Source organism: Podarcis cretensis (genome assembly GCF_951804945.1).
Source record: "Podarcis cretensis genome assembly, chromosome: 6".
Lineage (NCBI taxonomy): Eukaryota > Metazoa > Chordata > Lepidosauria > Squamata > Lacertidae > Podarcis > Podarcis cretensis.
In genome coordinates, this window is record NC_137175.1 from 45,854,452 (window position 1) to 45,880,454 (window position 26,003).

A 26,003-nucleotide genomic window follows, 5' to 3' on the forward strand; every position below is an offset into this window, starting at 1 on the left:
GTTAAGACTGTAGCCTTACTTTCTTTCGCAAGTGGCCAATGCTTTGGATTCTGAACAAAAGCCTATGCTGAACTTTCATATAAGTTAATTTTATTTTTCAAGAACTTCCAGCCAGAAGCTAGTGGGTTCCTCTCCCTCTCTGTTTTCCTAGGCACAGAGAGAAACTGCCACTCACACCAACAATTCAGCTTTGTACTGGTAGCATTGCAGTCTAGGCTGCACTCATCCAAGACAGCTGGAAAAGTGTTTAGCAACCCTTCTGCCCCCTCTACAGATGCCTCGAGATTGCTGACTGAACAGTGAGAAATCTGGAACTATTAACTTTACAGAGTTGCATTTTCTCACCTCATTTGCCAGTCACATCAACACTTTCCTGTCTGGCACCCAAATACATTTTCAGTGTGCAAAACTAAAACACCTGCGGGTGAACAGATGGCCCTGCAACACTAAGACTATCAGACACTATGCCCATGAGGGAGTAAGAGTCATATCATTGTACACCAACAAACGATGGCACCAAGGCCAACAAGGCAGTGCTAAGTCATAACAAAATCTACCACACCATCCATTCTGCCAAGGACAAAGTCTCCTGAAGAGATCAGAATCAGAGGCTTCAGAGCAAATTCCAAGGGCATCATGGCAGGTTCCCTCATCCCTGGAAAAGGTTCCAGTTTAACAACAACATGGGTAAAAAAATAAGATGAAAACACTTATTAAAATTCCTGCCTCTTAAAATCTTAAATCTAACCACTGGAAGTCAACCCCCAAAAGGGTGATTTCCCAATGCTTCTCAAAAGTGCTGAAGCTTGATCAATCTCAAAATAACAGAATTTCCAAATTAATGTTGCAGCCACCAAGCACACCTTGCTTCCAAACAATCAAGAGGGCCTCCTTGGCTGATCTAAGATGTATCTTTATATTTTAAGATTACAGAAAATGTGAGGAGTCGTATATGTCTACTTATTTCAGAGTGAAGAAAGGAGAGAATCTCAAAAAGGTTAACTTCAGGCAGAGGTGCCTCCAACAATAATTTGTCAGACTTTAAGAATACAGTGGTACCTCAGGTTAAGAACTTAATTTGTTCTGGAGGTCTGTTCTTAACCTGAAACTGTTCTTAACCTGAAGCACCACTTTAGCTAATGGGGCCTCCTACTGCCACTGTGCCGCCAGAGCACGATTTCTGTTCTCATCCTGAAGCAAAGTTCTTAACCCAAGGTACTATTTCTGGGTTAGCGGAGTCTGCAACCTGAAGCTTATGTAACCTGAGGTATCACTGTAGTGGCCATTTTTTCACAAGCATGAATTTAGAACTAATCCAGAATAACAAAACAAGTGAGGATTAGAATCTGGACCACACTTTACAGAGCAGTTGCTAGAAACCCCATCAGTAAAGAGGAAAAACAAGACAATGTCATAGGAACGTATTTTTTTTCACAAGGAAGTTCAAAGCTCTGTGTAGAAACTTCTCTATGAGTCATTCATGAAGAAGGAACAAAGGCTTTCTATAGAAATCTAGAGATTTTTCCTGTGGAAATTTTAGCATGCTTACATCTAAGTGAAATTTTTGAGGGTGAATACTTTAAATATATCTATATATATATAAAATAAAGAAATGCATATTCAAGCCAACAATTCAAAAATTGCTCTTCTGGTAATAAGGGGCTTGGGGAGTTCCTTTTCCTTCATGAAACAAAGTGGGTTTGATGAAAAAACCCCTCAAGTCTGGAGCATTGAATTGCAGTATTACAAAAGACAGGTCCAAACCTTCTCCAATCAGAGCGGACTATAAATCTTGTCTCTTCAGAAGTAAGATTACTTTAGATAACACTGTGAGGATTAAAAACTGAGCAAACAACAGGAGACAATTCTGTTAATGATTTTCACAGGGATTAGTAAGGCATAATAGCTCTCCCACATTTCTCAGGGCAGCGTATTTTTTCTCCCCTCCACCTCCCAAAAAAGGACATCAATCACTGTTACTGGTTTTTGAGTCCAAAACAAGAAAAATGTTGGAATTGATGGATTGTCAAAAGGTATTAAGAAAGAGTTGCCAAGAAAAGCGACTTCACCTGTCATAAAAGTGAGCACAGAACGAAGTGGCAGCAAAAATGGCAGGATCTCACTAGCCTGTACTTGTCTTCAGAAATCTCAGATTTTTCAACTATATATATATATGGGTAACACATTTACACATCAAATAAAAAATGATGTAATACTATGCTGGGAGGATGGGGCAGTAGAGAAGACAACAAAAGGCTTTGCTCCTACTAATGTTCAACATCAGTTTTAGTATGACATTTATCACCACTTGGGACTCTCATTTGCTCACCAACCCTGCCAAACCCCACACTGTCTTGACAACTCCCATCACCCCAACACCCTTACAGCTCCTTCACCCCAACACCCCCACATACCCATCACAACCCACCCGGTTTCCAATCTCTATCTCACAGTTTGTCCAAAACTCGTGCCTCCTCCAACATTTCACCCTAGTCTCAAGATCCGCTGTCACCGTCAATCACAGAGAAGAGGGGCATGAAGAGAAGAGAGCTTTCCCCTCTTTCAGCACGCACCACTTTCACTGGCAGAAGAAAGCGTGCATTTATAAATGGACACTTCTTTCTGGTGGCAGTGAACTAAGGAGAGAATGTTTTCAACCTGTAGCAGCAGTGGCGACAATGACGGGGAGCACCCCTTCAGCTTGTCTCCCCTCATTGTCCACGCATGAAACCAAGCTAGGAGGCAGCGGGTGGCTGCAACAACAACAGGAGGGACATGGGAATGCCCACCTGGGCCACCCACCTACCCACTTGCTTGTTCTGCTGGCCTGTTTACTCATGCTACTGACCTGCCTGCTTTGGTCACTCACTCTGCCCGCTGTTGTTGTGTTGCAATTTATGTGGTTGCCAACTGGCAGTCACACAAATTGCAGTGTGAAAAACTTTCTCATATATAGGAAGATATAAAATGCCCCTACTCGGAAGCATCTGTTAAAAATAGGTTTGGTTACTCCTGAAAGCTAGTATCTTATTTCCTATTTTAAAACAACGCAAAAGGCCCGTGAGAAAGTTTTCCTGCCAGGGTGTAACCCTATCTGTACATCTGAAGAGCAGCATCTCTTCCCAGTCAGCTCTCTTGCCAGCATCAAGGCCACATATGGAAAACAGACTGAAGCTTTTTTGTCAATAAATACAAATAAGACCATGGTCATAAACTCAACTCAGAAATGTAATGAATGTGGGAACAGACTGCGATATAGTTATACTAAGAGTGAAGACAGCAAGAAGACCCGTGGGGTTCCTTTCAACTCTATAAGTCTAAGATTAATTGGTTGTGGTTTATATCCTTCTATTTCCCCAAGAAATGCAGATCAGAATACCAGATGTTTTGGTGGTGGTGTTTTAAGTAAGAAATTATTTATAAGGGCCTTGAGAAGTCATTTCAAGAGCAGCAAAGGCTTTTCCAGAGAGGGCAGTTCTGAACTTTGACAAATGGATGCTTTTCTCTTTGGTAGACTTTTAGCATGCCTCAGTTATATGGTCTTTGCCCAGCCAAATTCACCACAGATGCTGACCATTTGATTGGGCAGCTGTTCCTGCACTCTGCATGCTTCTTGAAGACTGTACACCACCAGGGCAGTGTTTCTGAAATGAAAATGTTGATCCTCTCAGAGGATGGGAAAGGACTGCGAAACTCCAAAGAAAAGGGCTTTATCTTGCAGATTGTTTTGTTTCAGATACAAACAAAATTCCAGCTGTGAAAAGAAAGGATAGGACTTTCTCTAGTATGTGGCAACTAAAGAGGAACTGAATGGGTGAGTCTTACTCCAATGCCTTAATAGAGTTGATGGGTGGGTACTAAAAATTTTAGTCAACAGAAGGGATGAACATGTCACAGTCGTCTTTGAAAGATGGACCATGTACATGCACAGATTATATATGGGTTGGCACAGAGAGACACTTAAAAGAATAGCAGCTGCAAGTAACTGCATCACTATTGTAAATTTATATCCCATGTCCTTCTCCAAGGAATGGTGGCTTAAAAATAAATAAATAGTGAAATCAGAGTAGATCTATTAAATTAATGGACCCAATTCAGTCATGTTTCAGTGGATCTACTCTGAGGAAAACTCAGTTGAATAACACCCATTGCTTAAAAAAATAAAATGTAGTGTAAACCTCCAAAGCCTCAAAGATAATCAGTTTTCAATTGTGCCCAGCATCTGTATACTACTGAATATTTTGAGGACTTTGCTGTATGCACTATACAGCAGTTTTCACAACAATGGCAATATCTCTAAGTATCATAATTGATGTTTCATCAGCATTTGCACCTTAATAGCTCTACTTGACTTGTGAAATGGCTCTGTGGGAACAAAAAATTTCCTGCTGAGTCTGTTTGGAATGTTACGCTGCTTTTCAATTTTAGATTTTAATGCTCAGTCTCTAAAAGAAGAAAGACAGTACATTGCCAACACCTAAAATCCTACAACATCTTCCACATTAAAATGACCATATTATGAGTCACTGCTGGCAGAGTTCAGCTATTTAGAAAGAGAAATGCCAGTGCTTTACTTTAATAGCATATTATTACCAGGTGCTCAAATATAATCTGCTTCAGGAAGAAACTGTTATACTAATGTTGCATGCTCACCAAAAAGTTCAGAAAATCACACTGCAGGCTTTCATTTCATTCGGGCGAGATGGAACACAGCTGATCTGTGTCTCTGGACAAAGGCAGAGCCTATTGAAAGCAGACTCAGCAGAAACCCGATGCTGATATACTGAGCTTAATTAACACAGTTGCTGTGAAAGATTCAGGGCAGTGGCATGTTGAACTACCTTCCATGCGAATTTTCATAACAAAACTCTCACCACTTATTCATGATCCTGCAGCTCAAACAAACAGAACTGAGAATAGATCAGAGGCCACTCACACGTCTCCAGCCTAGATCTCTGTAAGCCCTAACACAGCGTCTCCTTTTCCAAATGCTAAGAAAACATAAATTAAGGTCTTACTGACTCCAAGCAATACATTGTCCCTACATTACAGAACCCTAAACATCCTCTTGCCTGCACACTGGCCGCAGTATATTAAAACCATGAAAAACAGCAACTCACCCACCAGGAGAATTCAGCCGAATGCCTGCAGCATCTGAAATGAGCATGTGACTTTTGTGTACTTCTCTATCGCTCCGCCTCTGCCACCTGCTCAGAGTGTTTATGGAATTGCTGGCCAAGAAAATAGCACAGCTACTGCTTCATGACTGCACTCAAATTCCTTGCCCTTTCTCAGTACAGTTTTAGAAGAGGGTTGTACATGAAGCACTTGCTTAAGCCAGGGGAAGCAGGGAGTCCCCAGAAAATTCACTGGTGGTGTTACAAGCCAGTAATTCAGACCCATGTCATGATCAGGGTGCAGGAGGCTTCTTTTGAATTGAGGCAGTGGTCACCCACAATGACCCAGAGCATATAAGCCAGTTTTGCTCCCCACCCCCACCCCAACATACACACTTTTTCATTCATGTTTACAAAGTTCCTGAAAAGAGCTTTTGAAATAAAAATCAGAAAAGTAAAACAGGCAGAAGCTGTTCTTTTGCCATGGAAATGACACAGTCACTACACCACTCCCTGCTATTATGCCAAATGTAGGTAATACAGAGAAGATAAGCAGGCAGGTTTCAGAGTGAGCTCTCCCTCTTTGAACAGGGGGTTAGAACTCCATGACTACCAACTAGAAATGAGAAGGGAATGTAGTTTTCTGAACCAGACCAATGACCACAAACACAAGCCAGAATTACCATCCATCCCATACCTACTCTTCACTGAAAAGCCTCCTGATGTTTATTGTCAAAGATACCTTAATTACCGTACAAGGCTATGAGTATCTAATGCTTTCAAGATCTTCACACACACACACACACACACACACACAGAGAGAGAGAGAGAGAGAGAGAGAGAGAGAGAGAGAGAATTTTAATGTCACCTCATTAGAGAATCAAAAATCTTTAACCAATTGACTAATCTAGGGCAGAGGTAGTCAAAGTGTAGGACTCCAAATGCTCGGACTACAACTTGTATCAGCCCCAAGCATTGGACATACTGGCTGAATCTGATGGGAACTGTAGTGCAAAACATCTGTAAGGCCACTGGTTAGCCACCCTAATCAAGATGGGGTTTTTTATTTTTAAAAAAGACAACAGGGCAAATTACCACTAAAATCTCTCTAATTTCACAATATCATTAAATAATCTTGTATCAAACATACTGCCAGCAAGTCATTTTAACCACTCTCTCTAAGTCTCTCTTTCCATGCCAAAAAAATAATAATTCTACCCTCAGCAGGAATGAGAAGAGCTATACCATTGTAACTCATGATATATCTAGAACACATACACTACTGTAACTCATATTTTACACATACACACATACACACACATTTCCCAATCTTGCCTTTTCTCATGGAGATGGATAAAGCAGGTGTTAACCTGCATGCCATTCCTAAAGTTCTTCAAAATCACCTTGACTCATCAGACTGAGGCAGACAAAGGATTCAAGACATAGCTGAACTGGCACACACTGACTACCCTGCACCCAGCTTTTGCAGAAGCTAGTGGATCCAAATGTGCTGTTCTAGCCAACTCCTTTTTCCTGGCCAAACCTGGTAAGTCTGCCCAGCAATAATTATATGGATCTTCCTAACCATATTCCTTCACCTACAATGGTTTATTTTATTGACTGACTGCTTTTATATCCCACCTTTGTCTCCAAGGAGTTCAAGGCGGCATACATGGCTCCCCCAACCACCCTCGTCATTTTATCCTCACAACAAGCTTGGGAAGTAGGTTAGGCTAAGATACAGTGAGTGGCCCATGATCACACACTGAGCTTCATGACTGAGTGGGGATTTGAACCCTGGTCTCCTAGGTCCTAGTCCAACACTCTAAGTACCACCACACCCCATACACAATTTAAACATGAACACACAGAGCATCTGCCAGGTTGCAGGGTTAGTTTCTGGGTGTGAAGGGTGCAGATGGCTTCCCATTTGCTGCTCCATGGAAGCACATGATGTGTAGAAGAAATGCTGTCACACACAGGGAAGCCGTCCTCTCGCAGGGAGCACTTGCATTTGGCCTTGGGCTCTAAGTGCACTGAGTGGTCTCTACATCTTGCCACCTGCATGCACAAACAATAGGCAACACAGTGCCCTCTGTCGTCTAAATTGTGTCTACTCTTGTTACTGAGTGAACTATACTACACGTGCATTTTTAAAAGAAACCTGCATTACAAGAGCCATTCACAATTAATCCTGTCTATTTGTCGCAACACAAGTATATTTTCAAAACTGGTAATTCGCCTTAAAAGTAAAAGAGTTCAATTTCTATTAAAGCATTTTGTTACTCTCCCAAACACAAAGCAATCAGAGCACACTAAATATCACTGCTTATCAACCAGTTAAGAAATTCATTCTTCTCCCCTCCTGTTGCCCACTGGTCAGGTAAATAGGAATATTTGGATTTTACTCTTCATCCCCAGCAAAAAGGCAACAGCAGGGTCACTGTTCCTACTCTGGAAGTGCTTGCAGTGGTATGGCAGGGATTTTGTATCCCCATTTCAGGCTTTTGTTTTTACAGAGGGTGTGAACCATGCACAAAACTTGTTCTATCATGAGGATCACTTCTTGAAGGACTCTGCCTTGTGATTACAGTGTAACAAAGGGCACTCTAAAAGTTTGGCATTTTCTTTACAAAAGCAATAACATAAACAATCGTTTCACAATCAGTATCAAGCTACATATTCATATTTAAAAGGAAGGCGTCTGTTTATTTATTTGCTACCTGCCCTTTACTATAAAGTCCCTGGGTAGGTTACAACCATAAAAATATACAATTATAAAACAAGTAAAACAGTTATAAACATAAAGCAAGATAAGTAAAAACACTTCCATTTAGAAAAAGTTAAAAACAATTCCACAAATTAAAAACAGTTTCAATATAATTCAAATACAGATGCATTCATTTTATAGCAACTATAGAAGTGAAATCTATTGTACCCTGCCCCTAGAATGTTAGGATGAAAGGCAGGTTGAATACCCTTAATAAATAATAATTCTTCCTTCTTCTAAGAAAATATGACAAGTCCAATGAAGATGCAATGGTGATATGATTAAGACAATATTAAATTATAGAAATAAATCTTCTGCAATAAACAGTTTTGTTACCATCAGAAAGTTAAAGATTAAAGTAAATGTAAGAGTGAGTTCAAGATTCCATTTTGGATATACATTATATTATTTTTGCTGTTATCTGGATTATGTTCTTGTATTTTATTGTTGGACCTTATTATGAATTATCAATGGACTAATTTTAATGCATATTTGCTAACATGATTTTTTTCATTAGCCTATTGTTTATATGACTATTTAAATTTTGGTATGTATTGTAATTGTTAGTGAATTATCTTACATAAACTTTTTGATGTGAGCCATTTTGAGGATGGTTCAGCATGGAAAAGTGGCATACAAATAAATAATGGTGCCGATAATAAACAGAAAGCTACTTGGGATTTCTTTTAGGTTTCAGATGCTCCACTTCATTCCAGCTAATCTCCATATACCACAAAACAATGACAATGGTCCATGCTAGTTCTTTCAGCACACCACTGGGTCAGCATAGGCGAGAAAAGATCACATTGCACAAAATTCCAGGAAACATAGTAGCTCCTCCATTTACTCAAACATTAATTTACAACCTTTAGCTTTACTGAACTGGCAGTGTGGGAATGCCTTAAAAATGAACAGATGAGTTTGCAGAAGAGCACAAACAAAACCACTATAATTTTCTGTCCTCATTTCTGAAAGGCTACACAGAGGGTGGAGTTGTGCACTATATCAAACCTGGTAAAGCCAGGGAAATACATGCCGTAACTTACACCTGGTACTAAGAAACAACAGCCTTGTCTTAACCAAGGTAACTAGGCTTGTGAATCAGTCAGCTAAGCCTTGCAAAGATAGGCAGTGACAGTACTTACAAACTATATGTGAATCCTTTTCATGTAGCAGAAATGCACAGAAAGGTATTCAACTAGGTTTCAATGAAAGTAGACCCATTAAAATTAGCTGACTTTATACAGTCATGTTCATTAATTTCAATGGGTCTACTCTGAGTGAAACTTAGTTAATTACCACCCATATCATTTAATGAACAGGATTTGGAACAATTTCAGGGACTAACAGTATTTTACAAAAACACAGGAAAGCATCAGTATCTAACATGCACTCATTTAAACACTAATAATTCTTCTTTTTCACAGAGGGAGTGCTGTAAGACACAGAGAATAAACTACCAAACATGAGTGGTGAGAATTTAGCAGCATGCTACCCACAACTCCAACTCACACTCTAACTCCATAATACTGTAAAGCACAGATTAAAACAGAAGGTTTTAAAACAGAAGGTTTTACATTCTCTCGTTTATTACTGTATTTCACAGATAACACTGAGACATAGCGTGTTCATTTATATTTGTCAGCTGTTCAAACAATAAGAAGTACTATTATCACATGCAGAATATGAAACCAACAAAATCTGAAAACAACCCCCACATCCACTGCTGGGACTTTCCAGAGTATAATCCAATATATAATCAAATATACCTAGAACCCCAAACTGAGATTTTAAGAGCAGGTTACCTCTTTTGACCAAATTTCTCCGTTCACCTGTTGGTGAAAGCCAACCTGTCGTTACCATGTCAGCATGAAGGAAGTCCCAAGTGGAAAGAAACTGCAAGAGAGCAAAACACGTTTCAGCTCCATGCATAAACGGCACCAAAAAAAGGTTGCAATTTGAAGCATGTGTGAAGAAAAATGTACTGAACTGGGCTTCATTCCAAACCAGTAAACAGAGTTTTAGGATTTGCTTTAGATAAACAGAGAGAGATACACACAGAGAGGGATAAGGAACCTATGGCCCTCCAGATACTCTTGGATTACATTTTGCATCATCAACAACCACACTGGTTGTGGCTGATGGTAGATGGAGTCCAACAACATCTGGAGGCCCACAAACTCCCCCATCCTAAGCTCAGAAAGTCATATTCTGGCTACATAGCTATGTTTTTCTTGTGCACTTAGATGGATACTTATTAAGGATCTAGTTGTAGTGCTGAAGAGCTCTTAAGGCAGTGGTTTTCAACCAGTGTGCCATGCACCCTGGGGTGCCCTGAATGATGGTCGGGGTGCCACGGGCAACACTGTCCCTCTTTCCTTTATTCCCTCTTACATCTATGCCACCCAAAGGCATGTGTGGCTGTTTGTTGCAGCAGCCCTGGCTACAAGCTCCCGAGGTGAATGGTGCCTCTGGGGCTGGCCAGGGGGTGCTTCCCAGGCCCCTGTGGGGCAGTGTGAAGAGGCACCTCTCTTTGGGGCAGGGGAGCACCTCAGAGACCAGGGGCAGCAGCTGTGGAAGCCCAGAGGACTTCCAAGGAGAGGGGCGAGGAGAGGAGGCTGAGGGAACATTTCAAGTGTGGTGAAGCAGGTAATAGTCGGGTGTCAGAATAAGACCTAGGAAATGTGGCCTCAATTCCCTGTTCATCAATGAAGCTCACTTGTTAGCTCTGAACTCTACTCACACAACTCTCTAAGTTTCAGCTGTCTCACAGGATTGTTATTAGGATAGAACAGGAGAGGAGAGAAGTATGTTCTCAGCTCCTTAGAGAGACAGAAGAAATATAAAAATACCTAGAAGTAAACATAAAGTATGGGTCCCCTCTTATCACGAGAGAAAACAAGGACCCTTGCCCTACACCTCCCAAATTGTGAACAAAACCAAAGTTTATATGCGTTTTCTATCCCTCAGTGCTCAATTTTGTTTTCCATTGTCTTAGCTCATGGACAGAATGAGCTAAGGTGCATATTAAGGAGAGGTTTTGAGCATTCACTGTTGATGCTGGGGAGAAAGAAGTTAAAGAACCCTTTGACCTTGTCCACTGACTCACTCCCTTGTGATAAGTTTCAGACAATGACGCTGGCCCTTCATTGCTCAATTCAAAATATGGTTCCTGTTAGTGGTATTTTCTGTCATGCAAAGCTTGAGAATGACCTTCTTACTAGGCCAGGAGTGGGAAACTTGTTAGTCTACCAAACACTGTTGGACTATAACTCCCACTATCTTTGATCACTGACCATGCTGGATGGGGTTGATTTGGAAGGCCCACAGATCCTCCCGTCCAGCTCTTGTGTAGCTAAATAACTTTTAAGGGATTTGCTCAATTTCCTTTGATGGCTGGTGGCTACCACAAAGCCACTAGAATGTTTGAATCACATCCCATGTTCCCGTGTGGGAACCGAAAAGTTAGGTATATAGTTGTGGACACAATCCGTTCCAGGGTGTTGTTCACACCCCAAAAAGTCTGCAACTAGAGCAGCATTTCTGTGCAAGCGCGGAGCGCAATAGAGCACTTCTGCATGTGCATGTGTGGCAAAACTCGGAAGTATACACTTCCAGGTTTGCCGCATTCGCAAGCCAAAAAGACACAACATGAAGCTAACACAACACAAGGTATGACTGTAGTAGTTTAAATATATCCAGGAAAAGAGGAAGTTGAGTCCTTGCAGCTGCCTGGTAAGAAATACAGTGGTGTCTCGCAAGACGAAAAGAATCCGTTCCGCGAGTCTCTTCATCTAGCGGCTTTTTCGTCTTGCGAAGCAAGCCCATTGACGGCTTGGCGGATTAGCGCTATTAGCGGCTTTTAGCGGCTCATCGGTTTAGCGGATAAGCAGATAAGCGGCTTAGAAAAAGGGGGGGGGAGGAAAAAGAACCCGCAGGAACTCACAAGACATTTTCGTCTTGCGAAGCAAGCCCATAGGAAATTCGTTATGCGAAGCACTTCCAAAACGGAAAACTCTTTCGTCTAGCGAGTTTTCCGTCTTGCGAGGCATTCGTCTTGCGGGGCACCACTGTAGTATCAGAAGTCTGCTGTTCCTTTGGGGGACTGACTGATGCTGTGTTAAGGCTAGCATTATCACATTGCTGTCCAGTCTGACTTATAGCTTCCTCCCCATGCTAATTTTGCATGCATGTAACAGATAAGTATCATGGACACATTGTAAATCTGAACAAACACCTCCAAGCATCATGTGAATCTGTCTCAACTTTAATAAAGGCTTTGGGCAAGGGTGGGGAACCTTTTTCGCCAACCTGCAGGCCAACTTTGACAGATTTAACAGGACCAGCCCAACACCTAATGTCACATATAGGCCAGGTGTGGGTGGTTTGAAACTGTCCTCAAGGACCAAACTGGGTCTGGGACTCTGTGCTGGGCCCAGTTTGGCCCACAGATGGGAGCTTCACCATTTTTGGTTTAGGGATTTTTCACAAGATAAGCACCAAAACCAGAAGCAAACCAGAGCATTTTGAAAGACTCTACACCATGACAAATATGAACCTTTTACTTTAATAAATTTCAGAAAGCAGCAACTATCAAAGACGACAGCATTTTCTTCAAAACCTTTTTAACATCCTAGAATTGCAGAGTTGGAAGGTACCACAAGGGTCATCTGGTCCAACCCCCTGCACTGCAGGAATCTTTCACCCAACATGGGGCTCAAACCCACAACACTGAGATTAAGAGTCTCATGATCTACCGGCAGAGCCATCCCTGAAGAACTTGAGCAAGTATAATTTTATCACTATTCCAACTGTCAAATAATAAAGGGCAATAACTAATGTTCTTTTAAAACATCTCTTTCCATAAAAAAGTTATTTAGAATCAAATATCATAATCAGGAATGTATTTTATTTAGTCCACTCAGTACTCTAAATTTATCTTGAATATCAGGCTAAGATAAAACGATATCAGGATAAGAACAGAGTGAAGCACAAATCTACCATTCTGTCTCTTTCTATCACTTTTGTTGACAGCTGTTCTTTGGAGTTTTTCTCCTCTGTGGCTTAATAGTATGTCTGTTTGCCAGCACATGCTTCCACTTTCCTTCATCCTTCTCAAGACCCCATCAAAGCAATGCAGCCCACTACACTACTAAAAAGAGGATAACCAGCTGGGCAGAGGTAGCAGATCATGGTTGCTCTCTCTGGGCAGCATGCTATGAAGGACTGGTCTTCATGGTGCCACGGGGGGGGATAAGCTGCCCCCCTCAGCTTGTTTGATCTTTTCTCATTGTCCCTCTTGTCACCACAATAGGGAAAATAAGGATTGGAGTCCCTGGCTCCAATTCCCATTGACGTGCCACCCAGAGAGAGAGGATAAGGCAACAATTCCATGCAGGGCCAGCTGACTTTAATCATTCTGGGTTCCCAAGTAGTGAGGACTGGGTAAAACCTACAGTACTGCACCCCCTAGAGAGGGCAAGAGGGTTGAGGTGACAGCTCAGAAAGTGTTGCAGAGCCTCCTCCTCCCCAAGACAGTAGGCAAGCAACTCCTGCCAGGATAGCCACTTTTTTCTCTGGGCATCTCGGCTGGCTCAACTTCTCTCTGCAGTGCCATCTACAGAGGAGAGTGGGCAAAGGCAACAGCAGCTACCTTCACTCTTTGACTGGGTGGTGTGCCCAGCCCTTTATCATTGCACCTCCCTACAGGCAGCGTCAGCCGGTCCCCGCCACTGCCACTCACTTCCCTACTTTGCTGGGAAAGGTAGTAGCATCAGCTGCCCTTTTGCCATCTGCCTCTGAATGGGAAGGGGAAAGGGTGAGGAGGGGATACTGCTGCCACTCCCTTGGGGGACACACTAGGCAAAGGGGACTGGGCCCAGCAAGTCCAATCCTCACCCTCTCTACTTCCAATGTAGAGGGAAGGGGGCAAGCAAGCAAGGAGAGGAAGCAGCGGATCATGCAACGCCGCGGGGCCCGATCCTCCACAGCATGCTACAAGCAGGCCCGATCCGCCACTCGCTTTGGTGGGTGGGGTGTGGATTTTGGAGAATGGGGGTTTGTTGTTGGGGGCGAGTTGCCCAGGAAGCAGCATAACCTAGGACTGGGCTGGAGGGAAGGAAAAGCTAAGACGCAGGTTTTCCTTTTATGTTTTCTTCCCCCCTCCTTCCAAGGGGGTGGGGGACGGGAGGAAGGGGCAAGGGAGCACCAGCTGTCCTGTGCCGTGTGCCTCCATCCTTCCCCAAAGCCTGAGAGGCGGAAGGGGGGGGGGTGCTGGTGTCACCGGGCAAGGCACGCAGCCAGGCAACGGGGCCAAGCTCAGCTGCAGCCGACCTGGAGCAGCCGCCACTGGGCACCCCGGAGGCGGACAGGCCTCGGCAGATGCCCCAGGGCACCAACAACCCCCCCCCCCCCCCGCCAAGCCCCCGTCTCGCGAGGCGCCACACAGAACTACCCCCGTCCCAGAAACGCCGCCCGCTTCCCCCGCCACCTCACCTGCCGGCCACGAAGGGCGCGCGCTCCCCGGCCGCCCTCGGCGCAGAACTTTTGTCATGAGAAACCCCAACCCGGCCCGACAACCACAGCAATCTCTCTCGTCTTTTTTTTTGTCCCCGCCCACCCTCTCGCTCGCGTCACTCGCGCTGGGCCTGGCGTCACCGCGCATCGCCACCCCCGTTGGCCAGTCAGAGGCGCGAGGGAGGTATTAGCATATCGCCACGACGACGGACCAAGCCCGTTCCCGCCCCCCTGAGGAGAGAAGGTTCTCTCTCGTCAGCAAAGGAGGCCGACCCTGTGGTTGCTACCTCCTGCCCCGGTGGTCGTCGAGTGGTAGCGGGTTCTTCCGTGGAAGCGGCCGTCCCAGGGCGGAAAGTCCCTCCAGCGGGAGCGAGAAATGGACGCCCGTCTCCGACATCGGACAGACGGATGCAAACAGGGCCAGGGACTTTCTGCATCTGGTCGCGGTGCAGAAGGCACCACTGAGGCTATTGCAATCCATTGAAGGTGCTCTTACTCCGTGGAATAAGCCCCACGGAACTCAAGGGGGTATATGAGCATCTGCTTTGCATGCAGCAGGTGCCAGGGTCAATCCCCAGCATCCCCAGTCCTGGGCATAACCTGGATTTATTTTTTTTTTTGGGGGGGGGGGTAGAACCGAGCTTTTATTAAAATTTATTTACTTGATTTAGGGGGGCAGCTGCCCTAGCTATGCCCATGTCCCCAGTTAAGGATAAAGAAGGCTGCTGCTGCTGCCTTAAACCCTGGTGAGCAGCTGCTGACAATGTTGACAGTACTGACCTGGATGGACCAGTGGTCTAAGTTAATGTAAAGCAACTTTATACGTCCATGTGTTCTATAACATTAAATAATTTCAGACGAAAAAGAAACCTCGTTAGGATGATGTACTGGTATGTTAGGAAAGTGGTGGCGTTAGATCTTCATATTCATTAACATTACTGTGCCGTGTGCATTTTAGAGAAGAGAAGACTCCCTGGAGAAGACCCTGATGTTGGGAAAGATGGAGGGCACAAGGAGAAGGGGGCGACAGAGGACGAGATGGTTGGATAGTGTTTTCGAGGTTACCAGCATGAGTCTGACCAAGCTGCGGGGGGCAGTGGAGGACAGGAGTGCCTGGCGTTCTCTGGTCCATGGGGTCACAAAGAGTCGGACACGACTAAACAACAAGACCACTGGCTAATTTCTATATATATAAAAGAGAGGGGGCTGGATTTAGGCCTGCCTGGAAAGCCGCATGCTTCCCCTCCTAGGGATCAGGGAGAAATCAGAATCAGTTCAGATTTAAAAGCACGTATCAAATCCACACTTCCTGAAATTAACACTACACGAATTGAAACACAGGAACTGAAACACAGACAAAATTGCTGCAGAAATGTGGAAAACTGAATTTAAGAAAAGAAAAATGAGAAACCGAGAGAACTAAAATTGACAAATACTTCCCAACTCTTCTCCTCACCCTGTTAAAAGCACAGGCAACAGGACACAGAAGTAGCTGACAAATACACAGCGGCAATTTACTGCTACTTAATACAGTACTGTGAACGCTCACTCCACTTCTGTAAATGGCAAGAAATTTCTAGGCCATGGTGCTTACCCAAGTCTGATTCCCTGTGGAAAGATGTCACTGGAGGCTTATTAGTGTTTTGTAATCTTTGCATTTATTTACATACATATACAGCACTCTAACGAAGTCACAGTCCGCTGCTCCCACAGCAGATCTTCTGGGAGACACCTAGCACCCCAAGACACTTACAGAGACTAAACTCAGCTTCCCATCTCTCTTCCTCTGTCAGTTCCTCTGCACACACAGACACCTCCATTACATTATCCTTAACTGGGAAAGGAGAGAGTTCTACATTTTGCCACCTTTCAGGGTATCCCCAACCAAGCTATTCGGGATAAGGGAAACATATTTGAAGAACTACCTACACGATGTGGCTGCATTAGTGACTCCCTGCAAATCAAAATGTCAATTAGAAAAGAAATATTGGGCTTTTACCTCTGATCTTTCTAAAAGCAGTTTCTGAGAACGAAAACGACATAGTATGAGCAAACCATCGTATCTAGAATTCTAGATTTCATGGAGTTAATGGCAATAGGACAAGACTAGGAAAATAGCAGAGGCATCAAAGCATAGAAATAAAGGAGCACCTTTGATTTGAAATATAATAATTTAATAATTAATAATAATTTATTATTTATACCCCGCCCATCTTTAAAGGGTGCATGTATGAGTGGGTCCAAGTGGTGTGGTTTTTCTTTTGGCCCTGCTAGGAAAAACCACTGTTTACCTCTGAAATGGAACAAATGTCAATTGGGTTTTCCGTGGATTGACATTTGTTCCGATTCAGTGATAAACAACGGGTTTTTCCGGGGAAAGCGGCATGAAAAACAACCTGTGCCTGCAAATTGTGGCACGAATGAAAGTCTGGATTTTCATCTGAGGCAATTGATAGTGGCCTGTTTGGGAAGGAAATCTCGTTAATCCAAGTGACATGCTCATAAAAGATTTAAATATGTATGTCACCTTAGAAACTGTTTCATTAGACTTAGGAGGTGTAATGAGAAATAGGATTTATTGTGAATGTGCCTAATACTATGGTGTTGCCTAAAATATCATTTGATGTAGGAGCAAAGACTTCATAGAAGGTCTGAATAGTTCCTTAACCACCTCAGAATTTGAAATTGGGGGAGGGGACATGAAGCAGTTTGCAGACTTGGGAGGTAGAGATGGAAGTTTTCATAGCTGGAGTTGGCTATATCCTTGGGGTGCAGTTGCTCTTTAAAAATCTGGAACAGGATTAGCAGTTGTGGTTCTGCTTTTTAGAAGCCCAGTTACAATAGGTTCTGCTTTTATAATTTTAAATACAAATATTACAAAGGCACTTTTAAGTCTCTGGTGTACCCTCTCATTCAAAGGAAGTTATGTACAACTGCCCCTGCCCTGGACTTATTTCAATGTTGGAAAGTGGGGAGCAGCATATATAAGCAAATTAACATTTTACTATTGGCCTCCACAGGTAAAGTCACTCTGGTACAGTATCCTTCACCACATGCCCTGCCCTATGAATTTAGGTGAGCTGTGAGTAGTGAGCATGCCTTCTCAGCCATGGTACCCCTCTTCTATGGGTTGCTCTGCCCCAGGAGACTCACTCATCTCTTCCTAGGCCCTACACCTCAATGCTCTACTTCTGCACTATCAAGTGTGGTGCTGAGGTATACTTGACTACTCCTTAGCCCTTTATTGTCTCCAGACTTTGAGGTGGTAGCCAAGTGTAAGTTAACTGTTACCCCGGTAGTATTGCTCTCCTGTCTGCCTCTCTTCTTTGACTTTGCTGCTATTCTTTACCATTCTGAATACTACTGGGAAGCTAAGCAAGCTTGTCAAGGATCAGAACCATTGTAGATGGTGGAAAGGCAGAGAACGGGGCATGGAAGGAAGAAAAATATTTCTTCCACTTTCTCTCACACACTGATTTCTGGCTACCTTTTCTGCAGGGCAGAAAGCCAGAAAGGAACAGTTTGATCATCAGCCACACCTTGAATTGTTCCAGAGGATAAGGCAGGCTACAGCAAACACACAAAAGAGTTTTATGGCACACTAAAGACTGACAGATTTACTGTGGCTTAGCCTTTATGCACAAGAGACCACTTCTTCAGATACATAAAAGAGTTGTCCTCAGTGTGCAGGTATGGAACTGAGTATGTTTAGAGAAAATTGGAGAAAATTGGAGAAAATTAAGCAGAGACATGAGAGTTGATTTCAAATATCCAAAAGGCTGTCACACAATAGAAAGAGCAAACCTGTTCTCTGTTGTTCCAGAGGATAGGGTAGAACTAATGCACCGAAATTGCAAAGAGGCAGCTTTCGGCAAATCATTAGGAGAAATGTCTTAACAGTAGGAGCTGTCTGACAGTGAAACAGATGGGCTTGGTAGACTCACCTTTATTAGATGAACTTAAGTAAAGACTGCATGATCATTTATCAGGGCTCCTGTTGTTGCATGGATAGAGCAAGGTGCTGATAATGTCAAAGTCACAGTTTTGATCCACTTCCGTTACAGTTGCATATACCTGCATTGCAGGTTGTTGGACTAGATGATCCTCAGGGTCCCTTCCAACTCTTAAGATTATTTCCCTGGCCTTTGACAACTGAGGCATCCAGCACTGAGCAGGGCGCTGGACTAGAACACCTCCAAAGTACTTTCTAAGTTTCTCTACTTTTATCACACACACAAAGGAAGGAAGGAAAATCCAGCTAAGGAACACTGCTCCCCTCACCCAAATCAGTGGTGTTTTGAAATCAGTGGTTAAAATCACTGACAGTGCAATTTCAAAATGTTCAGTCCATCATAACAGCATCTAACTGTATCCAAACATGGACAAAAACCTGCTCCTTGATCTCAGGAACCATGCAAAATTTGGTTATGATATCTTAACAACTTTCCAAAATATGTACAGTGGTACCTCGGGTTACATACGCTTCAGGTTACATACGCTTCAGGTTACAGACTCCGCTAACCCAGAAATAATACCTCGGGTTAAGAACTTTGCTTCAGGATGAGAACAGAAATCGTGCTCCAGCGTCGCGGCAGCAGCAGGAGGCCCCATTAGCTAAAGTGGTGCTTCAGGTTAAGAGCAGTTTCAGGTTAAGAACGGACCTCCGGAACAAATTAAGTACTTAACCCGAGGTATCTCTGTAATAGAATATATAATTGATTGTGGGGATCTAGGCAGCAGCCTGCTGTAAGATGAAAGTGGCTCTGGCCTTGAAAATCTGTTACAGAAGGTACCAGATATCTCCTTTCAAGTTAGGAATTCAGCTGCCCAGCCTCAGAAAGTGGTAGTTTGCATGCCTGTACCATTTGGCGACCTGTTACCAACTTTCCCTCAGTATTGTTTCATTCTGCAAACATTTCACATTTAACAATATATATGTGCATTTAAGTTTTCCAACCTGTGTGGTCTCTGTTATGCAAAAGTATACAACTACCAGGATAGCTTAAAAAATAAAAACCCAAGAAAGGGAGCAAGCAACAGTGTGGCTATTCCCTGCACCCACCACCATCTACCATATGTGAACTAGGGATCATGCTTTAGTGTTCTCTCCTTGAAGTATGCTTTTACTGATCATCTAGATAAGCAGTAACAGAAGAAGCAGGTGTGTGGTGTTTCGGCAGAGGAAGCACTCAGGAAAAAAGCTGATGCAAGGAATTTCTTTTCTGATGTCAGCATAGCAGGACCAGAAATGAAGAGACCAGAAACAGCTTTGCTCAGTGTTGTTTTAGCTGAAAATAAGAAATGTGGTTTTATAAGGCCAATTGTAGCTCCCACCTGTAATGAGGTAGAAAGCAAGTTCAGCTTCATTTCTTGAGAAGAGATAAAGTAAGTCCAAACAAAATACATCTATAGTGGCTGTTTCCTACATGAATCATGGAAACTGTAGTTCAACTCCTCCCCAGCTGCAACGCCCTTAAACTACAATTTGTAGGATCACAGAATTATTTTGAGTAAGTCGCATACTTTAAATGTATGGTGTATACACATGTCCAGGGGCAACAGAAGGATGTGGAGGCAACGGCAAATGTGGCAGCTGAACTTGCTTAGGCTACTTTGAGGGACAAAGAGGGCCCCATCTCCATTTTCAAAGAGGTCCCTCCCGGAAATCTCATTGCTGAACTATTAAGGCATGAGAATGTTTAATTGCCCAAAAGCAAGGAAATGCAAAACAGCAATTTCTGCCCTCATTGGCTAATGTGGTAGTCTCTATCTCTGTGATGAGAGAGAAAAAATGTTATTATGAAGTGCTTAAGGTGCCTGATTCAAGCCCTGGCAACTCTTGTAAACATAGAAAAGAAAAAAGGACCAAGTAGTAGGAGGTGATGGGAAAGGTTTGGGACTCTGGAGAGATGCTACCAGTCAGAGCAGACAATCCTGCTCTATATGGACATAGCTAAATCCCATGAACTAGCTGTCAGTTTGCAGTTTTATCACCTGCTATGAAGAAAAAATGACTGATTGTAGCCCCCCCCCCCCGCTGTCTCTCTTATACACACACACCACTTTGTAAGTTCTGCCAAAGATAAGGGTGACAGTCAAAGAAATTCTTGCACCAGTTGAAGGGAAAGTGCCAGCACAGTGATATTTTCCCCATCCTCTCCTTGAGCCATCTTCAAATATGTTCTGGAGGGTTGGAGGAACTGCTGGGGGTGCACAAAGGAAAGAAACGGGAGAACACTTCACTGTGTAGGAAGAAATCATTGTGGTGACAGTACGTTCACCTAGGATAAATGCAGCTCTAACTGCTATCGCCTTCTGAGTAAATTCACATCCTCATGAATTCATACTACAGCAGTAGGAGAGATTTGAGAAACTGTGTATCAAGGGCAGTGAGTGGTACTTAACAAAGTTTTAACCAGAGGAGACAACTGAAATTAATGAATCTAACTTAGTCATTGATTTCAGGAAGGATTATTTGTTTCATCATTAATTAATCACACATTTACTTACACTTTGGCTCTGGTCTGGGATTGCCGATGTTTTGTTTTTAAGCAATAAAATTTCATGATATTAATAAATTTCATTAATTTCAATGGTTCTATGCTGAGTAAAACTCAGCCGAATACCTCCCAGTATGTGCATTTTGCTTGTTCATGCCTTATTAACATGTATGTATGAGCTAGTTTACACAATCAGTAGACATAAAAAAACAAACACCTGCCCATTCCCACTACAGTTGGGAAATGGCATGAATCAATGCTGCTGGGGTTGTGGTGGGGGGCAATCTATGCACACCTAAAACTAGCTTATCAGGGAGAAGAAGGCTAGGCTAGAATTCCTCTCCCCAATATTGATTTGTCTACTGGTAGAAAAGATTATAGATTGTTTTTATTGAGACCAGACCCTGGCAGCCGTTTCCCAAAGGGTTGAAGGAGATATGTCAGAACCATCACTGCTCATGTTGTAGGCATGCTACCATCTGTGGCCAAACAGGTTTTACTAACTTTTCATAGCGCTTCAAAACCCTGCAAAACTTGTTTGTCATGGATGATAAATGGGACAAAAGAATTGAGGGGGCATACCGCAGGCTACAGTGGCTCTCTTTTACCATTTGAAACTGAGAAACTATTGTTAACTTTCAGACTCCTAGACTGCCAGCCTAAGCGCACTTAGTGCAGAGTCTCACTGCATCCAGTGGGACTTGTTTCTATGGTTAGGTTAACACTTCCACTTCTCCCACATCTAGAAAAACAGGAATCTGAGCAGTTTCCCACTTGCCACTTGCTTTCTGAGCATGGGGCAGAGCGGTTTTCTGTTTGCGCCGCTGCTTTCCCCAGGGAAACCCACTCGTTAGCGCTGAATCAGAGCAAATGTCAATCCACAGAAAACTTGATTGGCATTTCCTCTGATTCAGCAGTAAAGTTCGGGTTCTCCCAGGGGAAAGTGGCACCACAAGCGGAAGACCTGATGAGCCTTATGTCATGTTATGGAGAAAACTCAGTCCCCCACTTTGATCACTTTTGAAAATACTACTGTTTTTCAGTTAGAATTATTTTTTGCTGCCCTGGAGCACAGTATCATTCTCCTTCACTCTCCCTCTGCGTCTTCTACAAGCCCTTCTCTCCCCCTCTCCATTTCCTTCCCGCAGCTGTGCACCAGGATATTCTATTTACAGTTGCTTTTATAAGAGACTCTCCTTAGGACACCAGCCGTATTCCTGTAACATAATCAGAATGACACAACGCACAGCACCCCCCCCCCCGAAAGAACTGTGCTAGTTCCTCCAGTGCCCTTCCCCCTCTATATATCTTTCACAATGCTTGCTTGATAACAAAAAACAAAGAAATTTCATTTAAAACTCATACTCTACATTGCACAGCGATTCAGGGAAACTGAGCATCATCTTGTTTGTTCTCAACAACTCTTTGACAAGGCTTGCACATTGGTTTCAAAAGTTAGAAACATAACATTTTCAGAATTCATTATATAAACTTGGGCCATATCTGTATCTTCAGCTGCCAAATAATAATAATAATAATAATTAATTAAAGACATGGAAAATTAACCAATATTGTCCCAAAGAAGCAGGACCCAGACTGTTTATAACAACATATTGCAAACCACAATGGAGCACAATATATATTTTACCATTTAAAAAAATGTTTTTAAAAGAATGAGACATCTTGGCACATTACAGCAGTTATCAGCAACAACAGCAGTTTGAAATTCCTCATGCCAGTGTGAGAGTGTGATGAGGATCTTTCATCTTCTGCAGAGGCCAAATAAATTGTACCTTCGAGGGAACTGTAATCCCAAAGAACCATACTCCTGCATTTTGGATAAGGAAACTTCTGGTTTGTCCATTTTATATACATCAGGTGCTGCTTTTGCATATTAAGCAAGTTGCCAGCATAGCCCATGGCTTAACAAAGTAGAATTCTTATCATACTTCCCTATACAATCTTTACATCTGTCCAGTGCTCATATGTATATACTATAGTTACTGTTAAACTGCCATGATGTTTACGTCCCGGCCCCAAAATTTCAACAAGTGGGCTGGCCTGGCTTCTGCAGCTACTCAGAGGGTTTCTGAGCTAGGATTATCTTTATCAGGTGCCTGCAGCTGCTTCTCCATCTCCCCATTTAAGTTTTCCTTGCTTCCATTCTTCATAGCATCAGATTTCTTCTTTTCCAGATTCTGCTTTAGTTTGAGGGAGGAATCTCTCCTGGACAGGAGTGTGGGATTGAAACCAGGGAACCCTCCACTCACCACTGTACGTTTCTCTAGAAAGAGATGAACAAAAGCACTTAGAAGCAACAATAGAGTATTGCCATGCATAAGCTCATCACTATCGTTGCAACAAAGCACCTTCAAGAATTCGCATGCAAGAATGTGTGTGTTCAAATTAAATCTGCTAGTCTCCAGAGGAACCTAGCAGTCACAGTAAATAACAGAACAGGATACAGTGGCAGCTCGGAACTCGATGGCTCCGTTCTCGAACGTTTCGGCTCAGAAGTAAGTGCTCCGGTTTTCGAACGTTCCTAGAAAAACAAATGTCTGATGCGGCTTCTGCTGTGAAAAAACCTAGCTGTCAGCCAATCAGAAGCCACACCTTGGAACTTGAACTTTTTGGAACATGAACGTTTTTCCGGAATGGATTACGTTTGAGTTCCGAGGTACCACTGAACAAACAAACAAGGCAGAATGTTCCAAACAAGGACGCTTTTATTTGTATAAGAGCACAAAGGATCTTTAGAACAACAACATGGCTCATAAACCCTGGAGGGATCTGACCTCTGCACAGTTAGGAGGAAGATCAAAAAGAATCGCCGATATTACTTTCTGCAATGCAAGATTATTCCCTGGTAAGCAAACAACTACCAGATACAGCTGTGTGCAAGTTTGAAGCAGTGGGTCAATTGGCTGCAGTTATCAGATTTAGCTGTGTATTTGCTCCAAATGCAAATACTTTATGCGGTCACTTACCTCCTGGTGCAATGGGGTGCATCAGTCGATTCATCTGAACATTCCAATGCTTTACATTGGTGCTGGCCTGTTGAAGCTTCCGCTGGGCCAACTGCAATGAAACAGGAAAAAAGCACTAATCAATCAGGCAACATCACAAATTAACAATAATGTATATACTTATCTTCATATACAACCCATCCAACCAAGTTCTCAGGGCAGTCTAAAGAAGCGATAAAATATAAAGTACAAATTACAATAAAAACTCTGGCTGGTATTCAACTACTGCATCCTGTCAGTGCAAGGAATTCAACTTGTGCAACAGGACTTTCCCACTGTCCTCTCCCCATGTGCACCCCACACCCTCCCAAATCTGCCCCAGAGAGTTGGGGAAACCCCTAGAACAGATTTATCATTCTGCCTGGACACTGAGGTCCAGCGCCAAAGGCCTTCTGGCGGTTCCCTCACTGCAAGAAGTGAGGTTACAGGGAACCAGGCAGAGGGCCTTCTTGGTAGTGGTGCCCGCCCTGTGGAACGTCCTCCCATCAGATGTCAAGGAAATAAAAAACTATCTGATTTTCAGAAGACATCTGAAGGCAGCCCTGTTTTAATGTTTGATGTTTTTATCACATTTTTAATATTCTGTTGGAAGCCGCCCAGAGTGCCTGGGGAGGCCCAGCCAGATGGGTGGGGTATAAGTAATAAATAAATAAATTATTATTATTATTGTGGTGGTGGTGGTGGTTACATTGCACTGTGTCCTTTGCACTAATGGGACACAGTGCAGTTCCCATGTTCTTCATTGCTAGCCCAAACATTCTAACATAATTAGCAAAGCATACAGTAAAGACAGCATAAAACCAGGAGCAGTGGGCCCTTCTAGGGGGACTGTTCATACAAAATGTGGTTACTATCCTGTACTTTAAGTGCAATTATCCCAACATTATGCCAAGTGCACTTAGGAATAATCTTTCATTCCAAAATCTCTCTCAAAAGGCAACAGGTGGGAAATTGATGATAAATCACAGTAAGTTGCTTTGGGGTTGTTGTTTTTTAAGTTGCTATATGACTGCAGATTTGGTCACCTAATATTTTCAGAGAAGTGCTGATAACTATAAAAAATGCTAGCTTCATAGAAACAGAATTGAAGAATTGGAAGGGATTCTGAGGGTAATCACAACTAAAACATCCATGACAACCAAACTCTGCTTAAAAACCTCTAATGAAGTAGAGTCCACCAACTTGGTCCAAGGGAGTACAAGTACAGTGTCTCCTTTTTAAGGCACCACAGGTACTGGGATGCATTTCACAGGGTGTACATCATCTGGAACTAAATCTCTAGAGCTCTCTCTCACAGGTGTACCATACCTGTTTTCTGCTAGTGATTTACTTTGGCCCAGATTTGATAGTTTGATCTAACAGTAAATAAGTGTGTCTGTGTGTGGAAGAAGCAGGGAAGAGATTGTCTTGCTTTGGGAAGGAGACTACATGAAGAGGCAACTTGAGCCCTTTTTGAATTGCACAATCCAGTTTTGCACCATGCAAATGCTATAATCAGTTACTGTTTTAAGCATGTAGTTTGTACCTTGCCATCTTGAGCTATTTATGGGGAGGTGGGATAGACAGTGGCTAAGTAAGATGTTTCTGTGGCAGTAACACTCTCCTAGAGAGAATGGGAAGCAGAGACAGCTCCATCACTCACCATGACATCCTGGTCCACCCTTTCTCTATTGACTCTCACTTCTTCCAGCTGCTGTTGGGCCTCTTCCAGAAACTTGCTCTTGTTTTCCATCTCTTGCTTGAGGATCAGCTTTTCATGCTGGGTTCTGATGATGTACTCCTCCTGCTCCTCCTTCAGCTTCATCAGCTGCTTCAATTTCTCCTCCTCTTCATTCAGCAACCTAACAAAATTGCAAAAGATGTCAGTTACATTTCACTCTATGAGCAATGCTGGTGCCAGGCAATTTTGTTGCCCTGTAGGCCAGGCTAACTACTTCCACTCCCCAGCAAAAATAAAAAAACTTCAATTTTCAAAAACAGACATCTTGTAGAAAAAAAATGAAAAGCACAAGGCTTGAAACTGCTAAATTTACTTTGAATTGCTAGAATAAGTAATACAACAGTTTTAGAATTT

At 42.9% G+C, this 26,003-nt stretch overlaps 2 protein-coding genes across 11 annotated transcripts in view; both read right to left on the reverse strand.

The window, feature by feature from the left end:
* Positions 1-14,508, reverse strand: part of PPARD (peroxisome proliferator activated receptor delta) — a 51,007-nt gene extending 36,499 nt beyond the window's left edge. For 6 of the 8 annotated variants that reach the window (XM_079980868.1, XM_079980869.1, XM_079980865.1 and 3 more), the window contains exons 1-2: positions 14,383-14,508; positions 9,693-9,783 (exon numbers count right to left, since the gene is read on the reverse strand). The gene's annotated coding sequence lies outside the window, so the exon portion shown is untranslated. Of the gene's footprint in view, positions 1-562; positions 1,187-5,120; positions 5,799-9,692; positions 9,784-14,382 lie in introns of those variants that run through there. The other 2 variants (XM_079980867.1, XM_079980866.1) reach the window with 2 other exon arrangements.
* Positions 14,509-22,231: 7,723 nt separating this feature from the next.
* DEF6 (DEF6 guanine nucleotide exchange factor) overlaps positions 22,232-26,003 on the reverse strand; it is a 51,018-nt gene continuing 47,246 nt past the window's right edge. For all 3 annotated transcript variants that reach the window (XM_079980881.1, XM_079980883.1, XM_079980882.1), the window contains 3 exons: positions 25,572-25,770; positions 23,891-23,981; positions 22,232-23,187 (listed from right to left, as the gene is read on the reverse strand). In XM_079980881.1, coding sequence (XP_079837007.1) covers positions 22,982-23,187; positions 23,891-23,981; positions 25,572-25,770 — 496 coding nt within the window. In that variant the 3' untranslated portion in view covers positions 22,232-22,981. The remainder of the gene's footprint in view (positions 23,188-23,890; positions 23,982-25,571; positions 25,771-26,003) is intronic.